At 40.1% G+C, this 13,691-nt stretch overlaps 1 protein-coding gene across 2 annotated transcripts in view; it reads right to left on the bottom strand.

Annotated features, from left to right (window-relative positions):
• Positions 1–12,352, bottom strand: part of LOC133400398 (poly [ADP-ribose] polymerase tankyrase-1-like) — a 44,922-nt gene extending 32,570 nt beyond the window's left edge. Inside the window, exons 1-6 of one of the 2 annotated variants that reach the window (XM_061673015.1) lie at positions 11,870–12,352; positions 11,263–11,487; positions 10,972–11,067; positions 1,832–1,868; positions 1,598–1,673; positions 559–579 (exon numbers count right to left, since the gene is read on the bottom strand). In XM_061673015.1, coding sequence (XP_061528999.1) covers positions 559–579; positions 1,598–1,673; positions 1,832–1,868; positions 10,972–11,067; positions 11,263–11,487; positions 11,870–12,296 — 882 coding nt within the window. In that variant the 5' untranslated portion in view covers positions 12,297–12,352. The remainder of the gene's footprint in view (positions 1–558; positions 580–1,597; positions 1,674–1,831; positions 1,869–10,971; positions 11,068–11,262; positions 11,488–11,869) is intronic. The other variant, XM_061673017.1, reaches the window with a different exon arrangement.
• Positions 12,353–13,691: the final 1,339 nt, after the last annotated feature.

Genomic DNA, 13,691 nt, shown 5'->3' with positions numbered 1-13,691 from the left:
CATGACAAGCAGTCATTGACATGAAGGAAAGCATGCCATCTGAGGAACAGGCAAAAGTCATTCCTGCATACAAACCGATTCATCAGACATAATTGCTTGACAAAATGCAGAGAGGGGCGAGCCTTTGGGCATGCTTGAGTAATCATCAGTAATCACAGCAAAAAGAACAAAAAAAAACCCAAAAAAAGCCAGATCAAGATACTGCGTGAAGGCTGGGTGAATGATAGTGTGGGTGAGTGAACAGAGAAGAGACGCAGAAAAAAGCAGGCAGTGAGACAAACTGAGCTCCTCTCCAAATAATAAAAAAATTCTATTGTCACCATTGACACAATCCAAACACACTCACATGCCACACACACACACACAACCCCCCGCCCCAAACACACACACATACACAGGGGAGCATCAAGGTGTGATACATGAGTGACCCACACACCCATGTTGTGCAATTGATCAAGTGACAGCCATCTTATTGGTCAAATAAAACAATGGATTAAAAGGGGGGAAAAAGACCACAACAGTGCATCAATTAAGTGGCTGTTTTCAAGTTCAACTTACCAGCATTTTTTGAGATGTTGACTGATGGACAAATGTTGCCAGAGTCACACAGAAAAAAAAATGAAAAAAAAAAAATTACAAAACGGCAGCATCGGGTCACATATATATCTTATTCTCTCCTCTAAAACTGAAAACAAGGTCTATTCATAAATCTCTGATTTGTCAAACATGCATGAAATATAGGATAAACAGCTTAAGGGTTTTCACCGTTCTAGTGGTATACGGTGGTTATATGCTGGAACAAATCAAATCTAAGTGGACTAGTCCACGCAAGCATAATGTTAAGGTACAGCAAAGAGAGAACTAAATGACAAGTAATGAATGAAACAAGCTAATGACCATCCAGTATACTGTTAGCACTTTTTGACGAAGCATATGAATGCACATTTTAGTGGGTTTTTAAAAACAAAACTCCCCCTTTCGGGGGTGGGGTTTCGTAGTTGTCTCTATGACATAGCAATGAAACGGAAAAATTAGCTTACATCAACATTAGCTATGCTTTACAATGACATCAGATACTGTAAAGTGCACTGGTGGTTTGGAGGCAACTGATCTTGCATTATTACACTTTCACACAAAGAGAAAGAAAATTCCACAAAAAGGTACACCAAACATACAGTATGCTGAAACATCAGATAAGGACGTGCCTACAAAAGATCATTATGGAGAAAGCGGTGATGGTATTTTTTGAGACACACAGTGTGTTGAAATTAAACATCCTCAGAACCACTCAAAGACAACTGTGAAATAAAGTTTCAGAGGTGAACAAAGTCAACGACCAAATAACATACAGAAGATGAATGAGGCTGGAGAAATTAAAACTCAAATGTTACTATATGAAAAAATTACAAGTGAGAGGTGCATGCATAATCATCAAACATTTACGATATAAACTAACAAATTCTGCTTTATGCAGTTACTGAGCATACATTTAGCGGGGGTAAACTGTTTATACAGACAGCAACAGGGCGCAGTATATTGTATTAATGGTTTCATGATATCGGTTTACGGTTATTTGATGCAATCGTATTTGATTTACCTTTCGACCATCACTGGCATGACAGTTGACATTTAATGGGGTCAGGAGAGCCATCAGTTTTTCTTCATTTCCACTCCTGGAATTATAATTACATCGTTGAAAACAAGCCAACTTTCATTTAACAATTCAAAAGCAATAATATAATGACGTTCCAGCAGCTATCTTAACTCTGATTACAGGAATGTGTGTGACTATCAAACATTTCAAAGAAAACAAGGTGGCGAAGACTGTCACCTTGCTGCTTCCAGGAGTTCGTCCTTTTTGTATTCACCTGTTTGGAAAAAAAAATAAAAAATTTAGATTAGGTCCAGGCATGCAACAATATATCGACTCGGTCACGATGTTACAAGTTACAACTTGGGGAAAAAACTGAAAGGGCTTTTTGTACAAAAGGTGAGAAATAAAAAATATAGCTATAAACACCCCTGGCCATTTGTTTTGTGATTTATAAAAAAAGAAATAATAATAAAAAAAAAAAGACTAGGCTAAATATTTTCACAATTTTTCCACCTAAAACTGATACAAGTCAATTAAAAAAACAAATAGTCTAATATTTTGACGTGGAAAAAAAATAAGTGATGCACAAAAATGATTTTTTTTTTTTTTTTTAACCGGTCCTGTTCAGCTGCATGGTCATGCAGAATGATGGATCTGTATACCTTTTGTGCTTAAGATGTGCAACAGAGGAGTTTGAAATATTCCCTCTGCTTATTTTTTTATGACAGATCTATCTACTACAATGAAACATTAAATATGAGTGTTGCATGGGGCTGTAGTGCTACACCCTGTGAGGGACGGACAGGAAAAGATAGAACAGGACAAGGACAGGAGAAGAAGCATGCAGGACAAGGGTTGTGAACTCTGCTGTACAATTGAGTAGTGGGATTAATTATGTAAATTATAAAAATCTAGGATGAGAGTATAAGTGAGGGGATACACAATCGATTTGCATATTCTTGAGTTATTTGTCGCAGTGAGTGCGTGACCCTACACCCAGTGAAAGACTCAGTCATTATCAAACATAATCAGCAAAGCCCAGTAGGTACTGTTTGTTAATAGTTAAGAAATATTTGCTATGTCGTGTACTAGCTCACGTCCTGGCTGCAGCACAGCTATGCATGAGCAACAATAAACAACATGAAATGTGGCCAGTTTTATTTCAGTATTTAAGTCTTTTGGTCGGGCCGAAACATTTCTGCCGCCCAAATTTCGGTGCATCACTAAAATAAATGTACAATGGCCATACTTATATCATTAGGATCTTTTACTTGGAGGTCCAAAGTAATTTAACAAAGACATTTTTAATTTTTTTTGTCAACTTAGATGTAATTTTAAAGAAAAAACTAAAACGGCATGTGCAAGAATATTGGCACCCCTCCTCAATATTTGGTTGCACACCCTTTGGCAGAGATGACAGCCTTCAAAAATTTCTTATCAATCTGTAAGCTTTTTGCACTTCTCAGGTGGTATTATCTCCCACTCCTTTATAATTTGTTCTAGTTCGAACATTTGCAAGGTTTTTTCCTCCAATGGCAGATTTCAGCTCTGACCAAAATTTTAATTGGATTGAGATCAGGACTCATTGCTGGCCATTTTAAAACAATCAATTTATTCTTTTTGAACCATTCCTGCATGCTTTTGGATGTGTGCTTTGGGTCTTTGTCTTGCTGGAGGACCTATGATCTTCGCCTCAAACCAAGTTTTCTTACATTGGGTAAGACATTTTGCTAAATTTTTTGCTAATTTTCTGATTTCATGATACCTGTGATACACTCAAGGCCTTTATCATTTGCTATTTGAGAACAAACACAAGTTCTCCATTGAAAAATGTTTCACTTTATTCATTTTATTCAAGAGCTATTCCACGTTTAATACTAAAACTTCATAGGTGCCAATAATGGAGGACTGTAAATTTGTACAACTTCAAACCAATATCTTGTTGCTGCACCTTTGATTTTTAATACAGCTTTTCACTCTCACTTTTTTTGGGTAGGAGTCTATCAGTTTGGCACATCCTGATGTGGCACTATTTGCCCACTCTTTGCAAAAACACTCCCAAACTGTCAGATCGCAAGAGCATCTCCTGTGCATATTCCTCTTCAGATCACCCCACAAATGTTCGAGCTGTCTGGACTGTGGTCGAGACCATTCCAAAACATTTTTTTCCCCTGGGTGAAGCCATTCTTTTGTTGATTTGGATGTAATCTTTGAGTCCTTGTCATGATGAAAGATGAAGTTTCTCTTCAGCTTTTACCCGAAGCCTGAAGGTTTTGTGCCAACACTGGCTGGTATTTGGAAGTATTCATAATATCTTCTCCACAGTGAGTCCAACTCCAGTTACAGCTGAAGAAAAACAGCCATAAGGCATGATGCAGTCACCACCATGCTTCACTGTAGGTATGGTGTTCTTTAAGTGATGAGCTGTGTTGTGTTGTGTTGTGTTTGCGCCAAACATAACTTTCGGACCGTAACACTTTTTCCCCACATGCCATGGGGAGATTTCAACCGTGTTTTTACAAAATGTAGCTGAGGTTGGATGTTTTTCTTTGTTTGATAAGGCCTCAATCCTGCCACCCTAACCTATAGCCAGAACTACTACTTGCACGTCTTCTCTTGCATGCTATTTGTGTAACATATTTTCTAACTGCTGATGAAACGATATAAATTTCCCCATTGTGGGACTAATAAAGTAAAATTTGTATATATTACAAATATTCCTCAATAATAATAATAATAATAATAATAATTATATACTTTTAACCTCCCCACGTTCTGAAGTGACGTGCAGCGACGTACCAATAAATTTCTGGTTCAGGCGTGGCGTCCTGGGTGGATGTGTATTATTTCACATTTATATCTCTAAACACATTAATTGGCCTGTTATTTTTGAAAGTTAGTTATTCTGTGCAAAAACGCAGTTCCAGCCAGACCATTTGTGACAAATCACTTTTTTATGTTTTCCAACTTCATGTAACAATTGCTTAGCAATTAGTATGGCTTTGACAATGTCTTCGCCTATCCATTCCTCGTCCTCCCTTTGTTACACTGTAGCTGTAGAAGTGTAGCTTATTCGCTACCATGGAGGCGATGATCAGTGACTTACTTACATTGCACTGACACCGGCCACAAAGAAAACTTTCACCTCCCTGGCTGGGCGTAATGAAATAGCATGCATCTAGCAGGTGTTCAATGTGAACGCAGCGGTAATGTCACACACTTAAACCCCCCCCCATATCTGAAACAATCAGTGTTACGGCCGTAACAGTCCTAACAATCAGTGTTACGGCCGTAACAGCCCTAACGATGTCCAGAACAAAATACTGACGTTCCATAACATTTGGCAGCTCTGTATAGCAAAGCAATCTGGAAGACTGAAGAGTACAATAAGGCAAAATTAATTTTCTTCACACAGAAATTTTTTTTATTTACATGGCTCAAGTACATGTTGATGTACAAATTTAAGATTAAAATTGAATTTGCCTCATTTCTTTGCTTTGGCAACATTTTTGCTCATTCCCAAAAAGACCCGTGGCTGTATTAGCTCAAAAGGGTGCTTCTACTAAATACTGAGCAAAGGGTCTGAATACATATGGCTGTGTGATATTTCAGTTTTTCTTTTTTAATAAATCTGTAAAAATTTCAACAATTCTCTTTTTTTCTGTCAATATGGGGTGCTGTGTGTACATTAACGAGGAAAAAAATTAACAAATTATTTTAGCAAATGGCTGCAGTACAACAAAGAGTGAAAATTTTAAGAGGGTCTGAATACTTACCATACTCACTGTATTTATTTTAGTTAATTTGTCTTGTTTGCTTGGTATGCTAATACACTGTTGGGGTTACGGTTTGAAAGATTGACCATGAAGAGTGTTGTGAGCAAAAGGTGCAGGATCCGACATTAAGCCTTTTTAGGTGTTGGCCCTGAAGGGCCACCATGAGCCAAGTTGTGATGGGCCTGTCAGAACCAGTACTGGCCCCGTGCATTCATGATACAATACGTTAACTTTTAGTGATTATTTTGTTTTTAGTGTATTTATAGTGTATTATTTAAGCCCCTTTAATAAATTATTAGTAGAACTGCATTCATGCCTGTGACTGTATACTAACCCATAATAATACAATTAACGAAATACAACAAAAATTATTAAAACTTGATTTGATGTTGGTTACACCATGTATATTATGTATTAATGTATGTACATGCATCAGCTTTGGATAGTAGTGCCTACGTGTGTATGATTAGCACTTGTATTAAGATTCTGATTTACCTATATTACTTTCTATTTATTTTTCTATGTTTTCTGTAATACAGTATGTGTGTGTTGAAAGGAACCCCTTGAAAATGAGATGCATGCAAAGAGTCTATCCTTGAATTAAATAAATACATGATCAAATAATGCACAATATTATCGCAGCAGCACGGTGCAAGACTGGTTAGCACATCTGCCTCACAGTTCTGAGGACCCGGGTTCAAATGCGGCCTCGCCTGTGTGGAGTTTGGATGCTCTCCCCGTACCTGTGTGGGTTTTCTCTGGGTACTCCGGTTTCCTCCCACATTCCAAAAACATGCATGGTAGGTGAATTGAAGACTCTAAATTTCCGTAGGTGTGAATGTGAGTGCGAATGGTTGTTTGTTTATATATGCCCTGTTTAGGGTGTATCCTGCCTCTCGCCCAAAGATAGCTGGGATAGGCTCTAGCAGGACTGTGACCCTAGTGAGGATAAGCAGTATGGAAAATGAATGGATTATTATTATTTTCTTATGTGTGCCACATGAAAAGTATCCTCCTCTTCAAGCTCTCTCATTCTGGAAAATTGACTAAAATCATTGTCTGTTTCACTTCATTTTTCACTATTACAAACTTCAAAGACTAATCGCAAATGAATCTACCAGGAAAACATTAAGTACAGTATTTTTCTGTTTTTATTGGCCATTTCTGAATTTTAAGTCACAGTATTTTCACGACCATAAAGCGCACTTAAAGTCTTAAATTTTCTCCAAAATGCACGGGGCACCTTATAATGTCTTGTGTGTGCACAGAGTTCCAAAATCTGTAAATGTTGCTGTGTGATGAGCGTTCCGCTTGACTGACTGGGAGCAATTCCTGCCGACACGCTGCTTATATAGAGGAAAAGCGTACGTGGCTGAGGACAGCATGCGGCCGTTAAAGGGGGAAGGGTGTGCGTGAGAGAGGATGCTAAAGACACACCCCCAGTAGGTATATAGCGCCGGTATGTGCATTGTGCAAAACAACATCGGTTTGGCTAAGGACCCCTGAAAATGGCACCAACGAAGAGACACGCTTACGAAGCACAGTTTAAACTGCAAGCTATCAGTTACGCGGAGGAACATGGGAATTGAGCAGCCGTGATAGAATTCAAGATCAACGAATGCATGGTTCGCAAGTGAAGGATGCAGGAAAACGAGCTTCGACAAGTCAAGAAGACGAAGCTGAGTTTCCTCGGAAACAAGGCGAGGTGGCCCGAGTTGGAAGACCAACTCGAGCAATGGATTAATGAGCAAAGAGCAGCCGGGAGAAGCGTCTCTACAGTCACCATTCGACTGAGTGCAATAACTCGGAGCTTGCAGTCATTCAGGGAGGCTTGACGAAGGAACTCCAACCGCTGGACATCGGTGTAAACAGGGCGTTCAAAGTGAAGTTGCGAGCGGCGTGGGAGCGATGGATGACAGATGGCGAACACAGCTTTAATAAGACTAGGAGGCAGCGCCGGGCAAGTTACGCCACAATTTGTGAATTGATTGTGGATGCTTGGGATAACGTGTCTGCTTGCACTGTTATTCGAGCTTTCGTAAAAGCCGAGCTGCACGGCAACGAGACTGACTCCGACAATGATAAGAGGGAACCCGGGATGTTTGATGGAGAACTTGCCCATCTGTTCATTTTGGATACCGAAGATGAGGACTTTGATGGATTTGTGGATGATGATTGATCAAAAAATAACGTGAGTACATTGTTAAATACTTCAATAAAGTACAACCGAACTCAGTTTTGCTCCCGCTGCCTTTTAAAAAAACGTTTTAGCGTGCATGCATGCTACCGTATGTTTTAAGATAGCGTATGTTTTACCATGCCTGTGCCCAATAATACGGTGCACCTTATGTATGTTAAATACATAAATAGACCCCGTAACTGAGACTGCTACTTTTAATATGGTGCGCTTTATGGTCGTGAAAATACGGTAGTTAGTTCTGTGTTGTGACATAATCCCTAACATTGCTCTGTCGCTTAATACATTTAACAATAACATCCGTAAACTAATTAGATAATTGTAGGCGCGTTTCCTAATTAATACAAGATGTACTAGCGGATTAGCTCGTCACCAATGTTCCGTGGGCTTCACGGTTCCGCTGGGACCACAACCAGGGCCACGACCCACAGCACCTCAACACGAAAATACAAAAGACCAGTGCAACAAATACGACACTGGCTGACCTAATGAGCAAAAATTGTTTAAGCGTAAGAGCAGCAATAGACGGTCCGCTCCAGAGGTGAGTAGAGTATCCAAATATTGTACTCAAGTAAGAGTTCTGTTACTTGACAATAATGTGACTCAAGTAAAACTAGCCATCTAAAAAAATACTTCAGAGAAAAAGTACACAACGAAATAATTACTCAAGTACTGAGTAAATAATGAGTAACTTCAGATTTTTTTCACCACAGCATGAACATCAATAAAAAAAACAAGTGTTTCTCAAGTTATAAGTGGGCTGAAATATCCGCATTTGTGCAGACAATGCCAGACAAATACTACAACACATGAAAGCTGTTGTTTTTGTCCGGCTAAATGTAAACACGAGTAGCGGGCCGTTACCTTCATGGGAACGATTACCTTCCCAACGTGTTGGCCACGTAGATATGATAATCAGCCAGGCTGTCTTATCTCGTGTTAATACCTATGCCCGGGAAGCCCAATAGATTACGTTGTGCGAGGTCATGTGACTTTCTTTGGTGAACTAGACTTAAACATTACTACCGCTTAAATGGGAATGCAGCAAACAGCGCTCAATGCAGAAGTCGTAGACTTGCGCACAAAATAATTGATAAATAAAAGTAGCGAGCGACATTTAGATCATTGCAACAGGGTAAAAGTACCAATATTTCTTAGCAGAAGAAGTGTTTTTTCTGGTCTCGTCAACTCCTGTGACTTATCCAAAGCAGGTCCCGAGCGCAGACCGATGCGCTCGCATATTAGTCAACCGCCGAGTAGTATTCAGAAATCACGTGTGTGTGGATGGTGGATGTGTGGAATGGATCTAACTGCCAGCGTTCAAGGAGTACGAAACAGCCTATGACGACAGTGACAGTGCCGGTAGCGGGTTTTCCCTGCGCCATCACAACATCCTGTCTCGGACAGGATGAAGTCCGAGACAGGAGACCTGTTTCATCTCATCGTGAAAATACGGTATACATACCAAGAACCACTCTTAACATCCTGTCTCGGACAGGATGTTTTGGTGATAAAAGTATTTCAGTCCGCAACTGAAAATGCACTTTTGGAATGGATTAAAACGAACTACTCTAGCTTCTTTAGTTTTCAGTACAGAAGCTTTAAAGCTGGAATCCACAACTTTATTTCGTTAAAAAAATATATATTTTCACCCAAGCCAATACTAGAGATGACAAAATGCTAATCCTGTCAGCTCCTCTAACATCTTGCTGTATTTATTTATTTTTTTATATTTAGTGAATGCCCGATTCATTTCCCGCACTGGCCCAGTTGTTGGGGCACCGAAAATGAAGTAGAAGGAAATGATGGCACGGAAATAAGGCATTTTGCTGAGCAATGGACAGAGCATAGCTGTAAAATGCTCACTAAAAAAAAATATTTTGTGTTTCTGTAGCATAAAATAGTCACAATAATTACTGTGTAAACGAAAACAATAATAAAAATGGCCGGAAATGAGCAACATCTTTTCGAGGAGCCGTTGGCTCCTAGCAGCAGTGTGGGTGGTCATGACCCAGCACTCTTCTCATCCTTACTGATCTGTTTTTATTGCTTTTGTTGATCTAATTTCTTTTAATATGTCTGTGTAAGTTAACTTGCTAGTGACCCAGCGATGTGGTTTTCGAGAAACTCTATCCACTTGACTGCAACTTTGAGCGTCGTAACGCTGCTGCCGCTTCACCACCTGTCATGACGTGGAGAGGTTCTCCCAGGCGGCTGCCGCGACTTACTGAATCTCTCTACGGATATCGATTGCCGGTGACATACAGCTGAGGTCCGGAGACGTGACATGAAAAGCATGATCGAAAGGGGAAGAGAGGAAAAAGAGCACCGCGACAGGCAAAAAACGTCTCTCCCTCCTCCCCCTCCCCAAAGGGGCTGGGAGAGGGAGAGACGGGGACAGTTAGAGTCTGCACAGTTTACTTCATATCGAGGTGACGGACCTCTTTGTTGTAATCCTGAATACCAGCAGCAGGAGGTGCCAGAAATCACAGATTATAGCTTTAAAAATGGCTGTTGTAAAAATATAAATAACTTGTGATACTAATTGAGACGATTTGAAAAGAATTATTGTAAGGACAGCACTCTACATTTAATATAGTTTACCATTCCAACCACTTTTACATTTACATCTTGGTGATGAAAAGTGTCACTCTATCTGTATACTTGGTTGACACCGACAGCAGTGCTACTGCTACTGGCAAGAGCATAATTATATTACATGCTTACAAGGCATGAAGTTAAAACAATCATTAATTCTATTGTGATTGATGTTTTTATTCTTAAAATTCAATATTCAAATAAAGATTTGCTATTCATATGAACTCATCACAATATTTAGGCCTGGCCTACAAGAAAGAGTTCCTAATTTTCCATTGTGGTTGTAGCCAATGTTGCGTTGGTCATACTATAGAATTATTTATTTGTTGAATAAATGCAGAAGATAAACTTAGCCCCAAAAAGTGCATGCTAATTTGCAATCCCAATATTGGAGTATTTAAAAAAACAAAACAAATAAAATAAAAAAAACATGCAATTAAGTATTTTCCCAAATCGTTCAGTCCATATTGATGCCTAGGTAGTTTTAATTGGGCCCACATCGTTAAAATCTTATGGGTTTCTCACTGACAAGAACTGTCCAAGTGTGACAAAAGGTTTAGCCACATAAACGTGTGATGTTGTGCCTAACTACACACGTGTGGCTCGGAGATTTTTATACTGTTTAGCCACATTGGCCAAAAGGTTTCATGACCCTGGACCATATCATGAACATCAACAGTAATTAATGCCAATCAAAATTATTGTTCCAAATCATTGGTGTTGTGTATTCTGTACAATGAACACATTTATGATGCAGAGCAATGTTATGTAAAGCAAACTTAAAATGAAGTTAAACGGTAACTGACCAGTAAGCACTGCCTTTGCAGAAGGGTCGGCCAGATCCAGTGCTGATTTTCCATCAGTGTTACGGATGTTGGGATCGGCTCCATGCTGGAGTAACACTACATGGGAAACAAAGAAACACTTTAAAATTCTGTCTTCAAAATATTCTCTAAACTGTTGCAGTGGTTAGTTTTGACCTACACACCAACTGATTTAGATTTGTCACTTTGCTTTGTTTAATTCCTTACCATGAAATCCACAGTCACAATTTCCAAGATTATGCATAAATAGAAGATTCCTGCAGTGAATTTTACCTATGCACACGTCTATCTTTCCTTTGATGGCTGCCTCATGCAGGGGAGTGTAATTCCAGTTATCTCTGGCGTTTGGGTCTGCACCCTGACACAGGAGGAGGCCCACAACCTCAGCATGGCCAAAGGAGCAGGCATTGTGCAGTGGGATGAGACCTCCATCATCCCTGGCATGGACATTGGCCCCCGTCTGTAGGAGATGCTCCACCACATCTTTCCTACCAAACCCTGAAGGAAGATAATTTGAAGTTTTGCTATTCACAGAGACACACAATTGAGTAAACAGGTCTTCAACGAGTAAGAGATCAATAGAAACTGAGTTAATAATGTTCAAGCTAGACAAACATAAAATACACGTTGTAGAATAGCCTGTTGGCCCATTTGTTGCTCTTAGCATTACAGCACAATACAGGAGCTACGTCATTTTGTTGACAGATGGTGAGGGATTAGGTGGTAAACAATGAGTCAACGTCGTCTATTCTCATCAAATTAGTCAGCCAAAAGAAAACACGACGGAGTGGGAACTGGACACCCAAACATCGGTAATTTGCCTAACGATGATGGAGCAGAGCGCTAGCTCGTTAGCTTAGCAATTCTTCGCAAGACATACCCGCAGCGAAATGCAGAGGAGTCGATTTTCGGCCAGCCATGTCTTTTGCGTTCACGTTCACCGAGTCGACGAGCCGCTTCACTCTCGACACATCTCCATTGCGGCAGGCTTCGAACAACTCCCGGAACGCTCCGCCGACTCCGCTGATACAGTCAGTGGGGCTTGTGGCCCCAGAGCCGGGGCTCGAGACGCCGCTGCCGCCAGAGGTTGTAGTGTTTGAGCTCGCGCTGCTCGCTAGCACCGGGGCAGGCAGGTCCGGAGAGGCCAGAGCGCCTTCGATTCCTCCGCTGCATTCCCGCTCACTCTCATGCGGTGAGTTGATCACTGCCATCGGCGCAGCACCTGAAAGTGAGCTGTTCCTCGGCGGAGACTGTAAGCTATTCTGTTGCTGCTGCGCTACTGAGCGACGAGACAGAGACACCGCCATGACAGCAGCTCGCAAGCAACAATCAAGCAAACCAAGTGCTCCGCCTTTCCGGTGAAAAGTGGTCGTACTTCCGGTCAGCCTTGCACGCATGCGGAATTTACTTACCAGTCTGTCACAGTTGCAAACGTGAATTGGATATTTTCCAAGGTACATTTTTTATCACAAAAAGCAGTTTTTCTCTAGTTTACTTACTGCTTCCAAAATCACCCAGAATTCCACATAAGTCATTCAACAAAATCAGATCAACATAATTCCAATTCCACATTCCAAACATTCATCTCATTCAGATCTTAAAATTACATTCCCATAGTCCCTAAATTCCCACATTACCCAAATTCCACATTTTCACCCACATTTAGCCGTATTCTACGTTATTCCCTCCTGCTTCTACAGTACTCCATCAAACCATTCTACAACTACATCCAGCTCCAAAATATTTTCCATTTCCCCTTAATAACCACATTACCCTAATACTACACTTTTCCACATTAAAATACCCGTATTTCCCCCACATTAGGACAAATTCTACATTATTCCCTCCTGCTTCCACATTTCTCGACCAATTCAAACCATTCCAACTAGACTATTTTCCACATTGCCAAATTCCCACATTAAAATACCCACATTATGACAAATCCTACACATTTCCCTCTTGCTTCGACATTTCAAACCATTCCAACAGATAATTCAGCTCATTCTACGCCATTTCATTTTATCTCACACCATTCCACATCATTCAACATTGTTCCATATGATTTCATGCAGCATTTCAGCATTCACATGCAATTTCTCCAGAAATTGTCTAGTTGAATATAGTTTTTACACTGGTTTTTCTAACAATACACCGTATATTCTCCCATAACCATGAATTGTTCATATAGCAATTATGGTTAGCAAAAATATAACATCTGACCTAAAACAAAAAATACTATATACAGTCCCGCTACAACTAATTCCAAACCCTGTGTTTATCCCAGCCCCTCCTCTGCCCTGTACCTCACCAAAATATTTTTTAACTGGTTAATGCATGGAAATTGCTGAAGATTCCCATTTAGTCTGTTCTATATTTTCACACTGCAGATGGAAACACCCCAAGGACAATATACCTAGAAGCAAACTCAGCAGTTGTTTGTGCGATTAATATTCCTATGAGGCAGAGGTCACACACTGTACATACATTTAAAAGTGGAAAAGCTTTTAACTTCACTTCTGTTGGCAACTTATTACATTTGTGTGCCGTATAATAACTAAATGCTGCTTCACCATATTTGCTTTGGAATCTTGTCTAGAAGACAATTAGCCTGTGGACTTAATGTCTGATTTGTTGACGTTCCAAGCTGTTATTGAGTCAAAAGTCCCTCCTAGGCTCTTGTCTGAGACACTGGTCTATATTCA

Source organism: Phycodurus eques, chromosome 3 (assembly GCF_024500275.1).
Source record: "Phycodurus eques isolate BA_2022a chromosome 3, UOR_Pequ_1.1, whole genome shotgun sequence".
NCBI lineage: Eukaryota > Metazoa > Chordata > Actinopteri > Syngnathiformes > Syngnathidae > Phycodurus > Phycodurus eques.
The sequence above is the reverse complement of the archived record's forward strand: the minus strand, read 5'-3'. Positions and strand labels throughout refer to the sequence as shown.